This window comes from Salvelinus sp. IW2-2015, linkage group LG8 (genome assembly GCF_002910315.2).
Source record: "Salvelinus sp. IW2-2015 linkage group LG8, ASM291031v2, whole genome shotgun sequence".
In the NCBI taxonomy this organism is placed as follows: domain Eukaryota; kingdom Metazoa; phylum Chordata; class Actinopteri; order Salmoniformes; family Salmonidae; genus Salvelinus; species Salvelinus sp. IW2-2015.
In genome coordinates this window covers 21,887,577-21,909,492 of record NC_036848.1, presented here as the reverse complement: position 1 = coordinate 21,909,492, position 21,916 = coordinate 21,887,577, and the positions used below count along the sequence as shown (strand labels likewise).

The 21,916-nt window shown below is 42.4% G+C and overlaps 1 protein-coding gene across 10 annotated transcripts in view; it reads right to left on the bottom strand.

Annotated features, from left to right (window-relative positions):
• The window catches only part of LOC111967592 (prominin-1-A-like), a 118,951-nt gene extending 98,130 nt beyond the window's left edge, over nt 1–20,821 (bottom strand). For all 10 annotated transcript variants that reach the window (XM_023992737.2, XM_023992738.2, XM_023992739.2 and 7 more), the window contains exon 1: nt 20,263–20,821. In XM_023992737.2, coding sequence (XP_023848505.1) covers nt 20,263–20,500 — 238 coding nt within the window. In that variant the 5' untranslated portion in view covers nt 20,501–20,821. The remainder of the gene's footprint in view (nt 1–20,262) is intronic.
• Between the last annotated feature and the right edge of the window lie 1,095 nt (nt 20,822–21,916).

Sequence of the window (21,916 nt, the reverse complement as noted above, 5' to 3'; positions counted from 1 at the left end):
ATCCGTTCACCTACTCTGCGTCTCACAAAGACACGGCGCTTGAACCAAAATTCTCAAATTTGGACTCATCAGACCAAAGGACATATTTCCATTGGTCTAATGTCCATGGCTTGTCCTCTGCAGTAGAGGTAACTCTGGGTCTTCCTTTCCTGTGGTGGTCCTCATGAGAGCCAGATTCATTATAGCACCTGAAGAAACTTTCAAAGTTCTTGACATTTTCTGGGTTGACTGACATGTCTTTTTATTATTATATATTTTTTTAGTGGGTAGATCAGCTTTAATATTGCAGATAGATTTAAGCTTCCATCAATGTAATTGGCTGCATCACTTCCAATCACCCATATATTTTTGGCATATATACAGTCACGCCCTGACCGTAGAGCTTTTTATGTCTCTATTTTGGTTTGGTCAGGGTGTGATTTGGGTGGGTATTCTATGTTCATTTTTCTATGTTTTGTATTTCTTTGTTTTGGCCGGGTGTGGTTCTCAAATCAGGGACAGCTGTCTATCGTTGTCTGAGATTGGGAACCATACTTAGGTAGCCTTTTCCCACCTGTGTTTTGTGGGTAGTTATTTTCTGTTTTGTGTTTCTGCACCTGACAGAACTGTTCGTTGTCGTTATGCTCTTTGTTATTTTGTTCAAGTGTTTTTTGAGAATAAATCATGAACACTTACCACGCTGTGCTTTGGTCCACTTCTTCATGCAACGATGACCGTGACACATACATACACATACCCTTCATATATATAAACATGCATACATATATACATATATAAACATACATACAAATACACACATATATATATATATATATATATATATACATACATACATACATACACACACACACACACACACACATCTTTAAAATATATTTTCCTTTATCATTCCCCGCAAACCCTACCACCCCTCCCCTAATTGGAGTAAACAAATAAACAATAACACTTAGGCTTCTACTTCCAGCTTATCAAATCAATTGTTATTAGTCACATGCGCTGAATACAACAGGAGTAGATCTTACAGTGAAATGCTTACTTACAAGACCCTAACCAACAATGCAGTTTAAAAAATATGAATAAGAATAAGAAATAAAAGGAACAAGTAATTAAAGATCAGCAGTAAAATAACAATAGCGAGACTACATACATGGGGTACCAGTACAGAGTCAATGTGCGGGGGCACCGGTTAGTCGAGGTAATTGTGGTAATCTGTACATGTAGGTAGAGTTATTAAAGTGACTATGTATAGATAATAACAAAGAGTAGCAGCAGCGTAAAAGAGGGGTTGGGGGGGGGGGGGGGGGCAATGCAAATAGTCTGGGAAGCAATTTGATTAGATGTTCAGGAGTCTTATGGCTTGGGGGTAGAAGCTGTTTAGAAGCCTCTTGGACCCAGACTTGGCGCTCCTGACCGCTTGCCGTGCGGTAGCAGAGAGAACACTCTATGACTAGGGTGGCTGGAGTCCTTGATCATTTTTAGGGCATTCCTCTGACACCGCCTGGTATAGAGATCCTGGATGGCAGGAAGCTTGGCCCCAGTGATGTACTGGGCCGTGCGCACTACCCTCTGTAGTGCCTTGCAGTCGGATGCTGAGCAGTTGCCATACCAGGCAGTGATGCAACCAGTCAGGATGCTCTAGATGGTGCTGCTGTAGAAACTTTTGAGGATCTGAGGACCCATGCTACATCTTTTCAGTCTCCTGAGGGGGAATAGGTTTTGTCGTGCCCTCTTCACGACTGTCTTGGTGTGCTTGGACCATGTTAGATTGTTGGTGATGTGGACACCAAGGAACTTGAAGCTCTCAACCTGCTTCACTACAGCCCAGTCGATGAGAATGGGGGCGTGCTCGGCCTACTTTTCCTGTAGTCCACAATCATCTCCTTTGTCTTGATCACGTTGAGGAAGAGGTTGTTGTCCTGGCACCACACAATGTTTTTAGGCGCACTGGTGCTCCTAAATTAAAGTTCCAGGTCGCACAGCTAAATATTTAGACGCATATGCGAGCAAAATGGTCACACTGTAAAGCCCTCATAGATCCAGTCGCTAGGGAGAACAGGATTCGTCTTGACAAACAGAGCCAACGGGTCTGTCTGAGGAAGAGATGGAGAGAAAGTCTTGTCTTTCAGGATGTGCATCACAGGAGGTTGGCGGCACCTTAATTGGGGAGGACGGACCTGTGGTAATGGCTGGAGTGAAATAAGTGGAATGGTATCAAACACATGCCATTCTATTTGCTCTGTTCCAGCCATTATTGTGAGGCGTCCTCCCCTCAGCAGCCTTCACTGACGTGCATCCATAGTGGAGTGCTAATAAAAAAGGTATTAAGTGGTTTATAAGGTCATAACCGACTGCAAGAAACTTAACGCACTTATTTCAATTAGAAAGCTGGGAGACGAGGCAAATTAGTTTAAGATTAAGCCATATTTCAATTGCTGTTTTTATTAGACAGATACAGGTGTAGGATCTTAATTTGAGCCAGTTTTCTACAGTAGGAAAGATTATCCTGCAGCAACAGGAAATGTGCATTATTATGTGGATTATAATATACATTTTTGTAGGGGTTCATACATTTTTCGTTAGTGCAAATCAAGTCTGAGTTTTCAAAGTGATAATTACAAACTTTAGAAGCCTTTTTAAAACTCAAATACACTCCACGTTTGCATTTCCTGTTGTAGCAGTGGATCAGGAGCGCATATGTGAAGCTGCAGGCAAACAGAGGTCTTATTGTGGCAGTTGAGGCTTTTGTGTGAAGCTGCAGGCAAACAGAGGTCTTATCGAGGCAGCTGAAGCTCTTGTGTGAAGCTGCAAGCAAATAGAGGTCTTATTGTGGCAGTTGAGGCTCTTGTGTGAAGCTGCAGGCAAACAGAGGTCTTATCGAGGCAGCTGAAGCTCTTGGCTGCATCTGCCAAGTCCACACTAATACTGTCCATGTGCCAACACAGAGTATTACTCAGGCATACAAACACAAACACGTAGGCAGGGTTAAGCATACACATGTACAGTATGTCAAAATAGTGACAGACAGTGTGCAGCTGAAAGCACATCAGAGAGAACTCAAAGAGATAAGAAACATGGACAAGTTGAGAAAAACACACAAATACAGACAGACAGACAGACAGACAGGCAAGCACGCATTCACAGTAAGATGCTAGAATGAATCCAGAGGCCATAAAGTTACTAGTTGGCAAGACTGAAAGCAAGGCATATACACATTTTTTCACCATGCAGATGCATTCATGCATACAGTATTTAAAGCAGGGGTTCTCCAACTTTTTGGGGCTTAGGACGCCTTTTGTGACAGCAAATTCAGTAGGGACCCCCTCATCATCAGAACAGAACTCGAGTGAGATAGAAATAGCATACAAGGAGTTTTACTACGACTTCGGCAGTGCATGGACAGACGAGCCAAGTCTTGGGCCCCGGGAAGGAACATTTTAAAGGCCCACCTCTTGGCATCGGAGAGAAAATGTGGCCGTTTCCAGCTAATTTCCTGTAATTTTTTTTTTTTTTTTTGCAGTTTTAAAGCTTAAGTTGGAGTGTATTTATTTATTTTAAATATTGAAATTAAAAAATGATAATTGGTGGACTATGAGCCATGTTTCCCAGGGTTAAGAACATAAACAATATTATATTTTATTGTCTAAACTTATTCCTCGGATTCCTTGGCCAAAATTTGTTTAACCTGTCGTTGTTAGTCATTTTCCTTAAAAACAAAAAAATCCACGAGGGACACATTTCTTCCACATAGCTCATCAAATGGCTCGTCTTGTTGGGGCTTTTGTTGATAAAGACAATGTTTTCCTTCATGTTTTCCTCTTCATTGATTTGAGTCTTTTCACCCCGAAGGCAGCATCATAGACATAATTTCCCCTTCTTTACATCCTTATTAAGAGTAATCATTATTATTCCCTGTGGCGGGCGGAAAGAAGAGTAACAGGCCACATAGAACAGAGCTCGGAAAAAGGGGAATGGGTTCAGTCTAGTTTTCGTTCGGGGTTATGACCTCCTGATTGCTGCCGCTTTGGTTGCTGCATGATTCACTCAAAGCACTTAAGTAAAACCCAAGGGAGAGAAATTGTCATGGAGAATTGGATGAAAGACCATCAAATGTGTAAAACTAGCGTGAGCTCATTGTTACACTACATGACCACACGTTGTTCTGTTGAGATTGGAACCACATCCAAGTGTTAGGCACAGTACGGTACGGTACAAGTTTTAGGCCTAGGCCTACTGCAAGGTGTGGAGCATCACACATTCCAAGTTTAGCCTAGTTTTCAGGATTTTCACATAGTAAACCAAGAAATGCATTGCCAACAGACACTTTTTTTCTTAATTCCCCCCTAAACACATTATTTCCCCCCCAAACTCATGGGTTTACCCATTAGGAACTTTATGCCCTACTTATTGCCAACTTTTTATGAATTTGTCAGTATTATTTTAGTTCCATGTTCAAGGTTACTAACTAGGCCAGAAAAACTGTTGTCCTGAAAATCTTACACATTTCACAAATAGGGATTTGGGAAGGTGGGAAACCGTCACTCCCAGTGGCTAACTGTGGTTAGCCCAACTGTTAATTGGCTCACACAAAAAAGTTAAAGTGGAAAGGTCATCTGAATCAGTATCCCACTATATATTTATTTTTTAGGATCTCCATTAGCTGTTGCGAAAGCAGCAGCTACTCTTCCTGGGGTCCACACAAAACATGAATTATGACATTATACAGAACATTAATAGACAAGAACAGCTCAAGGACAGCTAGGCTAACGGTTGTAAAGCAGTGGGTGGCTGAGGATTGGCTATGCACGTCAGAGGTGCAGGTAGACACAATCCCTGATTAACATCAGTTTACAGGAGCTAAACCAGTGTCATGGCAACAATGAAGGACAGACAACTCTAACTACAGAGGGCGGGTGCCTATTGATCAGAGAAGGAAACCTAAATCCACCCCACACACTGTCAATCAAACAGATAGAGCTGTGACATCATGTGTTGTTTGCTATCAGGAGCACGGGTCTTAAACATGCGGCACATGGGCAATTTTCAGTCCGCCATCTGATTTAAAGTAGACCCTACTTGTGGTCCCATCAGTAGGCTAACCTTTTTTGATTATTTGACATTCTATGTTGGGGAAAAACTATTCACATGCAAAGAGGTACTACACTCAGTGTCTGTGTGAAAAAGTAATTGAAGGATAATCAGGGTGCGCCCTAAACCAATTAGCATGAGCATTGGTTTGAGAGAGATAATTGATATATCCCTGACACCAACCAATCCCAGTCCTCAAGAGCTAAATTATACACTCTTAACCTCACTTCTTCATTGTGACACAGACCATCAGTGATACATTTAACTGAGGGCCTCCTGTCTCTTAAACGCAGTACGGCTAAAAGGATACTCTAAAGGAGCACTGAAGCTGATGCCACGCAGAGTGGGTCGTCCGAGTAGTCATCTCAGGCGTTGGCAGGTTGACCCTTACTGTAGCACATCTGCAATTACAACTCACCATGTCCCCAGTGCCAGCTCCCAGAGGGCACGGCTGCACCCGCCAATGAAGCTGAACTAAAGGATGGAGAGGATGCATGACTTGCCGTCCATTCACCAGGACAGCGGCTTGCTCGCCTGCTCGGCTTCCCAGGGCTGACCCATATATGACGTGCCCGAGCGAGACATGGCCGCAACAGCCGCTTCATGATGTGGCAGCACTCTCTCGATTTCATTCTTTCTCCCTCTCCTTCTTTCACCGCTTCTCTTGATCTTTTATATTGTTCTTCCTCTTTTCTCTCTTTGTCTTCCTGTTTGGATCTTTCACTGTTTTGCTTCCTATCTCTAGGTGGATTTCCTGCTTCTTCCCTCTGTTTTCTCTGTGGTTCATCACATTCCTTTCTTTCTTTGGCAGATTGATCCTATGCTAGATTGAAGCGATGTTGGTGGCATTATGCGAATAGCATTACCTGAAAGGCTCAAAGTCCCAGGACATCTTAATGCCATATCTCTTATCATATGTTCCATCCTCGCTCTGCCAATATGCCAGCCTAGTGTTTGGTAAGGCGAGCTTCAATTAATGAGACACAGCGCTTGCCTCTTGGATCAGAATTACAGGAAATACCTTATGTCCAATTTGTGGCACCCCGTTGAAGAGCATACTCCTACATACAGATTTGCTGGCATACTGAATGATCCTTCACTTTACAGAGAAAAAAAGCGGGCAATTAGGAGCCTTTCAGCACTCTTAACTCTCAGAATTCTTTGTCTTGCAGCTCGGGCGAAATCCCATCCAAAGCTATGTGAAGGAAAGTAGCTCCACTAAAATTAAGCATTTCATTCAGCACTAGTGATTTGGCTGCCATCCCCTTGGCGGAATCGAGTACCTGCAGGGTTACCAAGTTATTTTCATTATTACTGCACTAACGTGGAACACTATGCAAAGGTATTTTTCTGGGGGGTTTAAATGCAAATGAAACCATCACAAAAGGGGGGCATGAGCTCATATGACAGACTTAATCTTGGATTCTCTAGCGTTGGCTTAAAGTCGAGGAGAAATGAATGTGTAGGCCTAGTTAGTTATAAACTGCACGGAAGAGAAGAGCTCTGCCTTCAAACTGCTTTGAAAAGTTGAGAGCCGTCTCAACAAATTGCGTCTGCAAAAAGGAGTGGATTTTGTTTCCAGCGTTATTTCTGAACGTGACGAGGAAATTCACTCAACCTTCATCTGTAATCTTTACGAGTGTTTTTTCACTTGAATGGGAGTAGTGACAGAGAGTTGATTTCAGGCAATATTGTAGCTCATGCATATCAACTGTTGGCAGACTGTGCACATGAATCTATGCTACATTGCTGCTAGCCTCAAGACAGTGCAACATAGTTAAGCTATAAGACGTTGTGGTGAGAGAAACGACAGCCTGGCAGAACAGGATTAACGGTTATAGGTTAGCCTACATCATCAATTCTTCATCGGATAATGCTTTATCCCAACGGACACAAATGACATGATATCATTACATAAAACGGCATAAATGGTACACTCGTATGACATTTCGTAGCCTAGCGTAAATTAACAAAAAGGAATCACTTGCTTCAAATAATCAAACCAGTACCGTGGTATTTGCTTTGTATAGTAAGAACAAAATACGGTGCATTCAGAAAGTATTCAGACCCCTTCACTTTTTCCAGATTTTGTTATGTTACAGCCTTATTCTAAAATAGATTAAATACAAATATGTACTCATCAATCTACACACAATTTCTCTTAATGGCAATATGAAAACAGGTTTTTGTAAATTTTTGCAAATGTATTAAAAATAAAAACCAGAAATACCTTAAGTATTCAGACCCTTTGCGATGAGACTCGAAATTGAGCTCAGGTGCATCCTGTGTCCATTGATCATCCTTGAGATGTTTCTACAACTTGATTGGAGTCCACCTGTGGTCAATTAAATTGATTGGACATGATTTGGAAAGGCCCACACATGTCTATATAAAGGTCCCACAGTTGACAGTGCATGTCAGAGCAAAAACCAAGCCATAAGGTCAAAGGAATTGTCGGTAGAGCTCAGAGACAAGATTGTGTCGAGGCACAGATCTTAGGAAGGGCTCCAAAACATTTCTGCAGCATTGAAGGTCCCCAAGAACACAGTGGCCTCCATCATTCTTAAATGGAAGAAGTTTGGAACCACCAAGACTCTTCCTACAGCTGACTGCCCGGCCAAGCTAAGCAATCGGAGTAGGGCCTTGGTCAGGGAGGTGAGCAAGAACCCGATGGTCACTCTGACAGAGCACCATAGTTTCTCTGTGGAGATGGGAAAACCTTCCAGAAGGACAACCATCTCTGCAGCACTCCACCAATCAGGCCTTATAGTAGAGTGGCCAGACGGAATCCACTCCTCAGTAAAAGGCACAAGATAGCCTGCTTGGAGTTTGCCAAAAGGCACCTAAAGACTCTCAGACAATGTGAAACAAGATTATCTGGTCTGATGAAACCAAGATTCAACTCTTTGGTCTGAATGCCAAACGTCACATCTGGAGGAAACCTGGCACACTCCATACGGTGAAGCATAGTGGTGGCAGCATCATACTCTGGGGATGTTTTTCATTGGCAGGGACTGGAGACTAGTCAGGATAGAGGGAAAGATGAACGGAGCAAAGTACAGAGTGATCCTTAATGAAAACCTGCTGCAGAGCGCTCAGGACCTCAGACTGGGGGCGAAGGACCTGATAATGGCGGCGATGAACAGGGCTGCCATGCTTCGAGCGCTTAGGACATTTTTTGTGTTATTACATACAGCCGGGAAGAACTTTTGGATATCAGAGCGGCGGTAACTAAGCATTTCGCTACACCCGCAATAAGATCTGCTAAGCACATGTATGTGACAAATAAAATGTCATTTAATTTAATTTGAGGTTCACCATCCAACAGGACAACAATCCTAAGCACACAGCCAAGACAACACAGGAGTGGCTTTGGGACGAGTCTCTGAATGTCTTTGAGTGGCCCAGCCAGAGCCTGGACTTGAACCTAATCGAGCATCTCTGGAGAGACCTGAAATTAGCTGTGCAGCGACTCTCCCCATCCAGCCTGACAGAGCTTGAGAGGATCTGCAGAGAAGAATGGGAGAAACTCCCCGAATACAGGTGTGCCAAGCTTGTAGCATCATAGAAGACTCAAGGCTTTAATCGCTGCCAAAGGTGCTTCAACAAAGTACTGAGTAAAAGGTCTGAATACTTATGTAAATGTGATATTTACATTCTTTTTTTATACATTTGAAAACAATTCGGGAAACTTTTTTGTCATTAAAAACTGCTTTGTCATTATGGGGTATTGTGTGTAGATTGAGGGGGGGATGAAATACATTTTAGAATAAGGCTGTAACGTAACAAAATGTGGATAAGTCAAGGGGCCTGGATACTTTCCAAATGCATTGTAGCTCCTGCTTGGCTATTATTGATGGTCCGCGACCCCGTTTTGTCACGTTCCTGACCTTATTTTCCTTTGTTTAACTTTGTTTAGTTGGTCAGGACGTGAGCTGGGTGGGTAGTCTATGTTATGTGTTTCTATGTGGGGTTAAATGTGTTGCCTGATATGGTTCTCAATTAGAGGCAGGTGTTTGACGTTTCCTCTGATTGAGAACCATATTAAGGTAGGCTGTTCTCACTGTTTGTTTGTGGGTGATTGTTGCTGTGTCTGTGTTTGTTGCACCACACGGTACTGTCTCGTCTCGTTCGTTCGTTCGTTCGTTCTTTCCTGTTCGTGCGTTCATTGTTTTTTATGTTCACAAGTTCAGGTCTGTTTAACGTCGTTTGTTGTTTTGTAGTTAATTCAAGTGTTCTTCGTGTTTCGTCTTCATTTAATAAATCATTATGTCTACTTACCTCTCTGCGTGTTGGTCCGATCCAGGCTCCTCCTCGTCTGAGGAGGAGAACGAATATGACAGCCGTTACACGTTTGCAATCAATTTATGTCCAATGCATCATTACAAATAAATGCCGTCTGTGCTGTAACACACACAAAGCAAGTAGCTCATGAAAACAAAATGATCACTAATACCTCAATAAAAGTAGAATCAATGTAACGGGCCACCATTTAGGACAGCTCTTCTGTTTGTGCTGTATCCAGTTGCCTTTAAATATATCACACAAAGCAGTATGTATAATGACTCCAAGCACCTGTCCAAGCCATTGTTGGTGTATGAGTGACTCATTTCCATGCCTCACACTAGTCTGTATATTATATCATTTTTTTAATCATTACATTCTTGAAGTGATTTCGTCTTTTGTTTTGGCAGTAGGTTATATCAGGATCGCGGTAAAAAACTGATGTTATTTTGATATCGACAATGAACAGAGTGAGTGGGCCATAGTTAGCCTAGTCGCAACTGTTGCTACACAATGGAGTAGCAAACACTAAACAACCCATAATGATAGGCTCTGAATGACAGATTCATGTTGATTTATTTGCTTATATTACATAGTATGCAATTTGAGCCCATTGTACACTATGTCCAGCTAGCTACACTTTGTCATACTCTTTGTCAGTCTATTTCAAGACCTTAGCCTATAGCCTACTTCACATGGGCTAAAAGTACATTAAGTCTATAAACAAAGCCTAAATAATGAAAACATACGGAAGGAAATGACTCAATATGGTGCAGGCGAATGCATAGGCCTACTTAGCTACGTGACAGAGTGCCACTTTGCCACAGGCGTTCAGCTGGCATTATGTTAGGCAAGTAAGACTATGCCCATGGCTGTCTTGAAGCATTACCACACTACGGGCACCACAGTCACTGCAGTGACATGACTGTGTGTGACAGGCACGGATACACACCAAGAAACTGCGTCATACATCCAGCCCACTCACATTTTCACGTCCTGTTACAGTAACAGTAAGGCTGAGCTCTAGACACAGATATGCTTCCATGTATTGGGTTGACAAGCAAGTGATAGCTGTTTTTGATTGCGTCCCACTCACGAGGAGTGTTATCGGAATGTGACAAGCAACCAATTGAAATGGACAGGATGTCATGCTCATTTCACTGTGTACCATAGCGGGAATTTGATGAACAGCACTCGGGAAGTGTATCGCAATTTCAGACCCACAATGCAATGCAACTGGAAAAAGGGGCCGTGTTCAGTCAGGGGGAAAAAACAAATAGGGATAGACAATGACACATACTCCTGCTCCATATGTATGGCTGAGTCAGTCATAGGCTCATATTTATAGCTTACTGTATACATTTTCACGAAACGGTGTGTTATGAATACTGTTCCTACACTTTTAGTAAAGAGTACATAGCAGGGACATTCAGACACAGCCATGTTGTCCTGAGAGGACCCAGCAGAGCTAAGGAGGGAGACCGTTGTGATTTAGAAGTGACCACAGATGATGCCCGCTGCTGATGCGATCTACGACAAGCTGACCAATCCCTGCCCCATCATCCCACCGCTGCCTTTCGCATTCCACAAAAACATAGGTATCAACATATTCATATCATAATGGACATTTCAGACACCGTGCCTTGTAGTACACTGCAGAAACATAACATAGGCCATCTACAGTGTAGCGTATCATGTGTGACTGTTGAGCTTCCGTAGTATGCTGTATTTCAATGGCTAGGGTCTACTAAAATGTAACGCTTTCTCCTGTCATGCGTTAAACAAAAAAAAACATCATGTCCGTGAAAACAATGTATTTTAGTACTAGATWCACTCAATACTGGGTCTGAAAGGAGCTGCGTCTGTCAGCGAAGCACCTGCAGCACAGTGGAAATATGAGTTGCTAAAACCGCAAGAATGCTGCAGTTGCCTCCAAACTCTGTCTCAGTTCACCCTTTTTTATCAAATGAGCGCATTGCAGACATGCAATGCCTTCAGAAAGTATTCACACCCCTTTAAAAACATAATTTGACATGATGGAATATTGTGTASTAGATCTGTGACACAAAATCTCAATTGAACCCATTCTAAATTCCGGCTGTAACACAACAAAATGTGGAAAAAGTCAAGGGGTGTGAATATTTTCTGAAAGCCCTGTATGTAGAGCAAAATCAGGGGAATTAAAATACATTGGCGACTGCCAGTGTGTGTGTGTGTTTCCCTGGCAACTGTTACCTAGCCTTAACTAATTCCTGTTTCTCGCCGAATTGCTGTGTCCAGTCCACGGAGTCAATATTACACCTGTCATAGCTACTTCTGGGAGAGGGGAAATCAAACATACTTTGCGAATTGTGCCGTTAATGAGAGAACCTTCCATTTGTCACAGAGCACTTTCCAACCAGGATTCGCATGTCTGTAGTTAGCATAATCCCCCTAGCCTAGTCTCACACCGACAGATTCGGAATGACAGTAGAAACTGCATGAGAAGACCTAATTCACATCTTGTCTTAAGTTTAGAGTGACCTATGTTACAGAACAGTTCTACTAAAATAAGTCAAAATGGTTTGAAACGACAGCAAATGGAGGCACCTTTATAGGATGACAGAAATGTGACAACATGAATGAGACATTTACTGTACAGGTTCTATTGCGGTGTGATTTATGTGTGGGTGATGTGCATGGGTATGGACGTATGTGTCAGATAGCACTACGGTTGCATGAGTGGGTGGAAGTGACAGACAAGTTGACAAATGTTGCTAGATTGCTAATAACAGCTCTTACAGGTTGGCGGGTAGTGGAGAGAAGGTGTCATTAACAACAGCATGGTATCATATCGCAGTTCAGCTGTGTGATGTCGGCTACTCCCGTAAATCGTAACAAAATGATGGATGTTATGGACATAAGCATTATCGTCTATAACAGTACTCACGGCACCAGTTTGTGTTGACGTAACCAAGAGAAAATACTGTGCCATAGACATGATGGTTTACTCTAATGTGCTGGGGAGGAGAACACCCTCTAACCACCTCTGCCAGTGCAAGAAGTGTTTCCCCTATCATTACTTAGGCGTGGTGAGCTCCATCCCAACCACTGCGCAAAATGGCCTGTTTCCGAGTGCGTACATGTAAGTCGGAATATCTTTAATGATAAGAAGCCGTATTGAGAAGTCAGAATAAAAACAGAGCTCGACCAGTCTTGATTTGCCGGCTCTGGGAGGTCAAAGATTTTTAGCCATGAAAAAGTTGTCGACCTTCCCACTAGCCATGATTGGCTGAGATAATGAGTGGGCTGGACATGCCGAGAAATGAGTTTGGATTGGTCTGCCATGTAGCAGGCTTCTGTCTATAACATGAGCTGCTCAGTATGTGTAGGTAATCCTTTCTAACGCAACTTTTTTGAAAGATATCACGTAGTATGACTGCAAAAGTGTTGCTCTCCACTTTCTGGAGGACCGCGTTTTGAAATCAGTTGAATGCCCAGTGGAATTAGAGCATGATACCTAAGGAGATGGAGAAAAATCGGCATAAGTCGTCGGACACCCCGGACAGAGCAAAGGACATCAAAAAGCAAAGGCGGCGTCGCCAGAGACAGGTTAGTTTATAAATGTAAACCAATCCATACATTTTGAAGTGCAGTACTGAATTTTGAAAAGTTGAGACTTGTTCCACAGCTTTTAGTGTGTGTACTTCTTTAGGCTTTTTTTTTATATTATCATTCCAGAGTTGAAGACTATTTGTTAATTAGGCAGAATAACTTATTGTCACCTGTAATTTCACAGGCTCTGGCCAGTCGGTCAAAATAAGTCTCTGCTGAAGAGAAGCAGTGATTTGCGGGGGGCAACTGAAGACATGATGTCTGATGTGGAGACAGACTCAGAGGACGCATTTTTAATAACCTCCCCTGAGTTTGAGGACCTGATTGTGTCAGCAGACCGGAGAAGGGCCAAGCATGCTTATGGGGAGAAAAGGCGCCGTCAGAACTAAAACCGCAGCAACCATGCACATCCAGCGCAGACCTACCCAGAACAAATGATTGTGCAATACACCACAGACAGCCTGAAAAGGTCCTCGGTGTACACATCCCTACGGAATTAACATGGTCCACACACCCACACAGTTGTGAAGAGGGCACGACAGCACCTCTTCCCCCGCAGGAAGCTGAAAAGATTTGGCATGGGTCAGAAATAGTCAGACTCCAAACACCCAAGCCATAAACTGCTATCTCTACTACTGCACGGCAAGCGGTGCCAGTGCACCAAGTATGGAACCAACAGGACCCTGAACAGCTTCTACCCCCAAGCCATAAGACTACGAAAGACTGCTAAATAGCTAATCAAATGGCTACCTGGACTACCTGCATTGACCCTTTTTTGCACTAACTCTCTTGTACTGACTCTATGCACACACAKAGAACACAAKACACTTTCACTCACCACATTTGCTGCTGCTACTGACTATTCTCTATCCTAGTCATTTTGCCCCTATGTGTACATAGCTACCTCAATTACCTRGTAKCCCTGCACATCGACTTGGTACTGGTACTCCCTGTATATAGCRATGTTATTTTTTTACTTTGTTCTTGTTCGTTATTCACTGTATATTTACTCCTTATGTCACTTTCATTTTACAACTCTGCATTGTTGCAAAAGGACCTGTAAGTAAACATTTCACTGTTAGTCTACACCTGTTTTTGCGTCATCTCCCACACGTCTATAGTTTGGAAGGGGATCAGGAGGTATGTCTTTTTTCCCCGTTGTGAGCTTGGATTAGTTTCAGACCAACTTGTGCAATAGCCCTTGGTAAATGTTGGGTGTTTTTAAGAAGGACTGGCCTTACCTGTCTTCCATGACTATTTAAGGAGCCTTACTTGGCCCCAGTCTTAGTGCATCATCTATAGTTTGGAAAGGGATCAACTCTTACAAAGAGCAACAAGTACATTGTTGGATTCAATAAGTAGCTGTGGGTATTGTCTTGCTAGGGCAATTGAATTTAAGCGCTGTCTTTTACCTAGTAGTCTATAAACTGTCTGATTGCTCAGTACTTGTGACTGTCGTTGTGGACTTGGATTAGTTATAGGCCTACTTGTGTAACAGTCTTGCTGATTTGTAGGAGTGTTGTATTGTAGGGAGTGTTTTCTTCAGCTCTGCCAGGCAATCAGCATTCAGTGCTMGGAGGTGTGTCTTCACCTCTGCTAGGCATTTAGTGCTAGTACTAAAAGTGGCTGTATTGTTAAGTGGCAGTGTTGTTGCCAAAACAAAGACATTCTGCCGAGTTGTTTGAGGAAGGCTCCCAGGCTCCCACCACACTCTCACTTGAGTATCTTGCCTAGTTATTTTCTGATGATCTCATTTTGCTCTTTTGTAGCTTTGCAAGTTTGTGTTTCAGTTTGCTCCTGGCTGTAACCCTTCTAATTTAGTGTTACCTGCGCGCACAACCCATCTGGAATTCCTAGTCTAGTTTAGATCAATACACTTGGGTGAACTGTTGGAATCATGGAAATAGAATATGTCATGGTCAGTTTTTCCTAGCGGATCCTATAATCTTTGGCTACATTAAATGTTTCTTCATGTAGCGAACATATTCATGCTTTGCTTATTCCTCTTTGATTTAGCAGATACTGTTGAACGATCAACATGCTGATTTAGGCCGACACCTGCACTGGTATCAGGCTGTATTAGCTAGCTATGTTTGCTCTGACTCAGTACATGTATTAGCTAGCTAGCTAGCAATTAGCATTAGCTGATAACACGATTTAGCTAAAACTTGCCAAGAAAAGACAAACTAGCTGATTTCAGATGTAAGAAACAAACTAATAGTGTAATTATAGAATGCTTGTGGATTTATATTAAGAAGTGGAAACAATATCGTCATCAACATTGTTGCATGTGCTGCATTGACCATGCAGACTGAACGCAAGGGGAACTGCACCTCCTTGGCAAGTTTTGTGGTCAAGCAACAACAAATGCGCTCCTTGAGTGACGGGACGGGGCTAGGTCTGTGTGGAAAGCGGCATGGAGAGAGGAAATGGAAAGGGGGATACCTAGTCAGTTGWACAACAAATGTATCTTCCGCATTTATCCCAACCACACTGAATTAGAGAGGTGCGGGGGGGGCTGCTTTAATAGGAATGACACAAGTAGCGGTGTAAACTATAAAAAATGGACGTTACACACGGCATATCACATTTAACNGTAGCTTTGCAAGTTTGTGTTTCAGTTTGCTCCTGGCTGTAACCCTTCTAATTTAGTGTTACCTGCGCGCACAACCCATCTGGAATTCCTAGTCTCCGGTAGCGTTTGGAACTCATTTGAGCCTTTGAGTTCATCTCAGCCTATGTTGCTCTTCAGTCCCTTGACTTCTTGGCCGTGACGGCGATTCTCCCAACATGGTTCTCCCAAGAGAACACTGCTACTCCAGCTGCTCTCTCGTCATCTGACTATGTGTTCTGTCATAGTCCGAGAGCATCTGGTGGTCGGGGTGGTGGCACAGGGCTAGGGCTGGGCGATATGGCCACAATATTATATCACGGTATTTTTTTTTTTTTTAATTGGACGGTACTTGACGTTATTTTTAGTTTTTGAATTATACAAGTTCTACATTTGCTTTATGAGTAGTGAGGGACCCTAGGGTGGCAACACATACATTCTAAGTGATTTCAATGAGTCTTTCTCCAGTCTGATTGCTTTATTTGTTTTATACTGTTCAATTCAACTTCAACCAAAACAAATTTCAGCACTTTTATCATTTCTGCATTTCCTGCACTCAATTGCAGTGGTGGGAAAAGAACCCAATTGTCATACTTGAGTAAAAGTAAAGATACGTTAATAGAAAGTGACTCAAGTAAAAGTGAAGTCACCCAGTAAAATACTACTTGAGTAAAAGTCAAAAAGTTTCTTTCCAGATTAAATCCTGCGACTAGTGATGCCCAGCCACCCAACAAACTGCCCACTCGATCCCATCCCCTCCTCCAGACCACTCTCCTCTGTGTCACAGAGACTCTATGCTCTACCAAAGCTGACTCTCTCCTCTGTTCTCATTGACACTCAACTACTCTTCTCCTTCCCCCCTTCTGACACTGAGGTGGCGACAAGCATCTCTGCGTGACTGGCAGACATCTCAGCTTGGATGTCGGCCCACCTCCTCGCATCATCTTCAAGACCCTGGTGCTTGCCTACGGAGCAGCAAGGGGAAGTGCACCTCCTTACCTTCAGGCTACGCTCAAACCCTACATCCCAACCAGAGCACTTCATTCCACCACCTCTTGGTCTCTTGGCCCTCGGACCCCTGCGGGAAGGCAGCTCCCACTCAGCCCAGTCAAAACTCTTCTCTGTCCTGGCTGGGCGATATGGCCAAAATATCATATCACAGTATTTTTCAAAAATGTGACTTATGACGTATTTTGTGTTTTTTAATAATACAAGTTTTACATTTGCTTTGAGTAGTGCGTGACTCTACGGTGGCAACACATGCATTTCAATGGGTCTTGGGTCAATGGGTCTTTCTCCATTCTGATTGTTTTACACTGTTCAATGAAACTTCAAACTAAAATAATTTCCTGCATTTCCATCCATTTCTGCATTTCCTGCACTCATTTGAGATCACTTACACACTGCCACGTAGGGCTGCATGATATGAACCAAAAACATGGCCCTATTTTTTTTTTTTAGAAACGTTGCAATTGCAATTTTTAGGCCTAACACTGCACTGGTATCAAGCTGTATTAGCTAGCTATGTTTGCTCTGACTCAGTACATGTATTAGCTAGCTATGTTTGCTCTGACTCAGTACATGTATTAGCTAGCTAGCCAGCTACTAGCAATTAGCATTAGCTGTCACACGATTTAGCTAAAACTTGCCAAGAAAAGACAAACTAGCTGATTTCAGATGTAAGAAACAAACTAATAGTGTAATTATAGAACGCTTTGTGGATTTATATAAGAAGTGGAAAAACAACATTGTCATCAACATTGCTACATTGACCATGCAGACTGAACGCACGTGTCTTTGTGGTCAAGCAACAACAAATGCGCTCCTTGAGTGGACGGGACGGGCTAGGTCTGTGTGGAAAGCGGCGTGGAGAGAGGAAATGGAAAGGGGGATACCTAGTCAGTTGTACAACAAATGTATCTTCCGCATTTATCCAAACCACACTGAATAGAGAGGTGCGGGGGGGGCTGCTTTAATAGGAATGACACAAGTAGCGGTGTAAAACTATAAAAAATGGACGTTACACACGGCATATCACATTTAAACAAACCAACCATTCAAATAAAAACCCAAACCGGTCCATGCATCAATACCGGTTATATAGTAAAATACAGTGTACCGCCTAGCCCTAATCCCCCTAAAGTCAGGACAAGCAGAGTCTCTGCCCATCTTTCAAACTTTCTGAAACCCTACTTTCTTAAGAGTATCTTAATAACTCTCACCTTGCCATGACTCCACCCCCAACTTGTCATTTCCTACTAGCACTGACTTGCAGATAAATAATTTGTTGGGGGAAAATACATGATACGATTGTGATGTGTTGTTGTCTCGCCTAGCTATCTTAAGATGAATGCACTAATTGTAAGTCACTCTGCATGAGAGCGTCTTCGAAATTACTAAAATATTAAAATGTATACGACGCAAATACAAAGTATTTGCCCAAAACTTTTCACAAACTCTTCACACCTGCTTCTCAACTTTTTGCACCAACTCCAACTCACCCACCGTTACATAACTGTATACACACACAGAACATTACCCTTGTTTTCACAACCCTTTATAACTTTAATATAAATGTCTTGATATTGTGTATTTTTTACTATGAATGTGTGTTTGATTTGCACTGTTAGAGCTGGCCATTTTTTTGTTTTGTTATTTCATTACTTATTTTTTGCAGGGGGTTGGGGAATATTTTTTTGTTTATTTATGCGTAATGTTGCACACTTTACATATTTGTTACTTCATTCGATGTTGTATTTTATAATTTGCTTGACTTTTGAACACGTGTCTTTTTTTGGGGTTGGAGGGCAATGCAGTGAAAATGTATTTGAATTGTTTATTTATTTAACTGATTTCATTACTTCTTTTTTGGGGGGTGTGGCAATGGGCGGTGTGAGTCAGGATAACTTAATGGCATGTATCAGGCTGGACACATTGGCAGTCAGGATCTCTGGTYTCCACCGAGTGCTGTTAACATCCCATGGTTCCTCTTATCCCARTGTCGGTGGAAAAACTKGCTTTTGAGTGTTCAGAGATAAAACACTTAAYTTCTTCCGACTGGCAAGGAAGTGGCTAGAMTCTTCAGAGGTGTAAGGATAATTAGAAGTCTGAATTAGGGATTTTGGTGCAGTTGCCTGTAATTCTGTTGCCTCCCACCTGAACTAATTATTTGGCCTCTATTGGTTTCAAATGGGATATTTTGGGAGTTTACAGCCCTGATTGTTGATTTGGGGGCCGTGGTACACCAATAAWTGAATTTAGGGGAACAGGTATATCATACATTTTATATGAATGCATTAAGAAATCAGAAATCAAGCTGAATTTTTCTTTGAAAATTGTCCACTGCCACACTTAAGTATGATAATTTACGGCAGTGTTATGGGGAAGCATTAGGGGCTGGTACAGCCTGTCCCGTCCAATCAAAATAGGCCTGACAAGATCACTGGATTATCATGCTAAATCTCCATGTGTGCATTTTAATGTCCCAATTAATTGGCAGACATGTGACTGTACAGCTGAGGCTATCTGGTTTCAATTAAGCATAGGATTCATTTGAAATAATAATGAAACCCCCTACAGTAATATGGATAAAATATATTGCCTAATAATAATAATAATAATAATGGTCTAATAATGGTCATATAATTAATTTCGGTGTTCATTTTTTTTTAGCATTCATGGAACATTTTTAAGGCACTGTCCAGAAGAATTCCTATAGCCAGTTTATACAATACAAACCCCACTCTCTCTAACATGGGATTTCAACTTTACTTATAGATGTGTAATAGAACCCAACAATGATATCCAATGAACAAATTGAACATCCATTGTGTAAGTGAGTTTGAGCCATACATCAACGAATGCCTCTGACAACCCTTGAAACTAAAAGCACAGCAACATATGGCATTCCAGATTATGGGATTACCTAGTTAAATCTGTGACACAGGGAGACACTCCTAATCTCCAGATTTACTAATTGATTATGAACACTGAGATGGGGGCGGTCTTGTCTACCAACCCCTCAATTCAAGTGACCACACAATACTTACTTCAAAGACACCTTATTTGAGTATATGGAAAGTTAGGCCTAATTGCATTCAATTGGACCAACGGTCCACCGTCCAACCCATTCCATCCCCATTGGGTCTTGGCATTTTCTCGTGAATTGTGTGCCCAGACTATTTAGTGACCAGTGACCACATGATGCACAGTCAATAAGGGGTCGGTTTAAGTGTAATTATGTTGACACAGGCAGGCAGCACACTGTAGGCAAAATACTCTCTTCAAGTATACTGTCGGCTGTGGACACGTACATGTGCATGGGTGAATTTAAATCACAACAAGAATGTAGAAATCTGATGCAAATAAACACAATTTTACGCATTGGATGGGCATGTTTTGCATACACCTGTGACATATTCACAGCTGCCAAATAAAAAGTAAAGTGTTTCCTGCGATGATTTAAAAATCTCTGCACGCATGTGTCATACAGAATAACTTCTCTTGCCATTGGCAAACTTTGTAAACGAAAATGACGGTGTTGACGCTAAACGAGGACGAAGTGCTTCACTGTGTGGCGCTTATCATGGGTTGAAGCTAGATAGCTAGTTACCTACGGTGTATTCTCATGAAATGTTATTGGACAGCTCAATGGCCATCAAAACAACATTGCACTAACGATGACTTACCTTCCGGGAACGGGTTGGGCTGCACGACGTATAGAAAKGCGTGCACCATGTGGAACAGTAACCCTATTACTCCAGGTTCGTAATAGGCGAGGGTTTGGTAAACTCCCTGAGGCACATAACCAAAATCCAACTTTCCCGACGGTGGCAGACTTCGGCGCTCTGGCTCCGTTTCTTCTTGCTGGAGTTCACCAGACGTTAATAGTCCCCAAAAGAGGAGAAGAAGACCGGTTTTCCACATCGTCCCAAGACACTGTCAGCTCAATGTACGCGTTTAAAATAGGCTACAACAAGGGAGATGGTACAAAAATGTCGCTAGGTTCGTATCTCTACTAAAATGTGGAAATAAAAGGGAAGGGTTGAGCAGTGGGACTGCAGGTTTTAAGTCCTGCTGTCCGGGGAAGGGTTCGTGATTATCATCGTTCCCACGGTCAGTGGCTCCTTATATGGACGCAAACCGGGTGTTTATTTTCTCCGGTCCTCCAACCGCTCAGTTCCTCAGAGATGATATCAGACCGACTGTCAAATTGGCTGGAGCATCTGTGCAGTGTGCTAGAGGAACGGGAAGGGTTGGATGGCTGCGCGAGAGAATGCGTGCGCATTCACTCTACTGGCTGTGGGAGGCTCGGGCAGGGGCGGACTGGGACAATAATTCGGCCTTGGCATTTCATCCACACCAGCCCATATCAATGCGCAAACCCAGTGACTGGCGAGTGATGGTCCTCCTCATCTTTTTTAACCAATTCATGTTTAAAACAAATACAATATGTAAAAACACCACTGGGTTGTTCCACCTCAAAAAGCACAAGAAAGAGGATTTTGACACCCACCATCTCAGATTGTTCTGAAATTGTTTATGTTGTTAGTAGCAGATACGATTAGCATTCCTGAAACATTATTTTGTTGAAATATAATTTGATCTCTTAGAAATGAAACTAATTGATTGCTCAAAAAATTGGCAGTTTTAGTTGATATGATTCAGATAATATTAAATAAATATAGTACCCATCACCCACGTAGGCTTGGGCGATATCCAGATGTTTATATTGTTGTGAAAGGGCCTAGTCAATATTTCTTGTTGACTCCCCCAGTCCCCAGACAAGACTCTGGTAACACTGAAACAAGAAAAAATAAGAAGAAGTGGAAGAAGAGGCCTCAACCACAAGCATCTGCAGCCAGAGAGCGGCAGGACCAAGTCAAAGGAAGAGAAGAGATGACGGGTGTGGGTGGACTGTATGCAGATGTTCCTCTGCCGGAGGGCGGAGGTTCGTCGTATATGGCGACACCCCTGTCAGATCTCGGCCCTGCGATGGAGATGGTAGAGTTGCTTGATAGGACGTGGGCCATGAAGCAGATGAAACCACGGATTGTCGTCACCTACGAAGGAACCAATGTGTTCCCAATGGCAAAATGTAATATTCATAAATGTAAAATCACTAATAAAAAAAACACTCTTCCGTGTTTTCTATAAGGAATTCGAGCATTACATTAAGACCATTCTACATTCTTCTGAATAGAAAGCTGTGAAAACAATCAATACCTGAGAATCTCTTAAGGATCTACGGGATTGGGGTCCCTATACCGGAACAGTTGTTACTAATGTGCMCTATTGTGACTAGAATGACATTGTAAGTAACAGCAAACTTTCCAGGACATA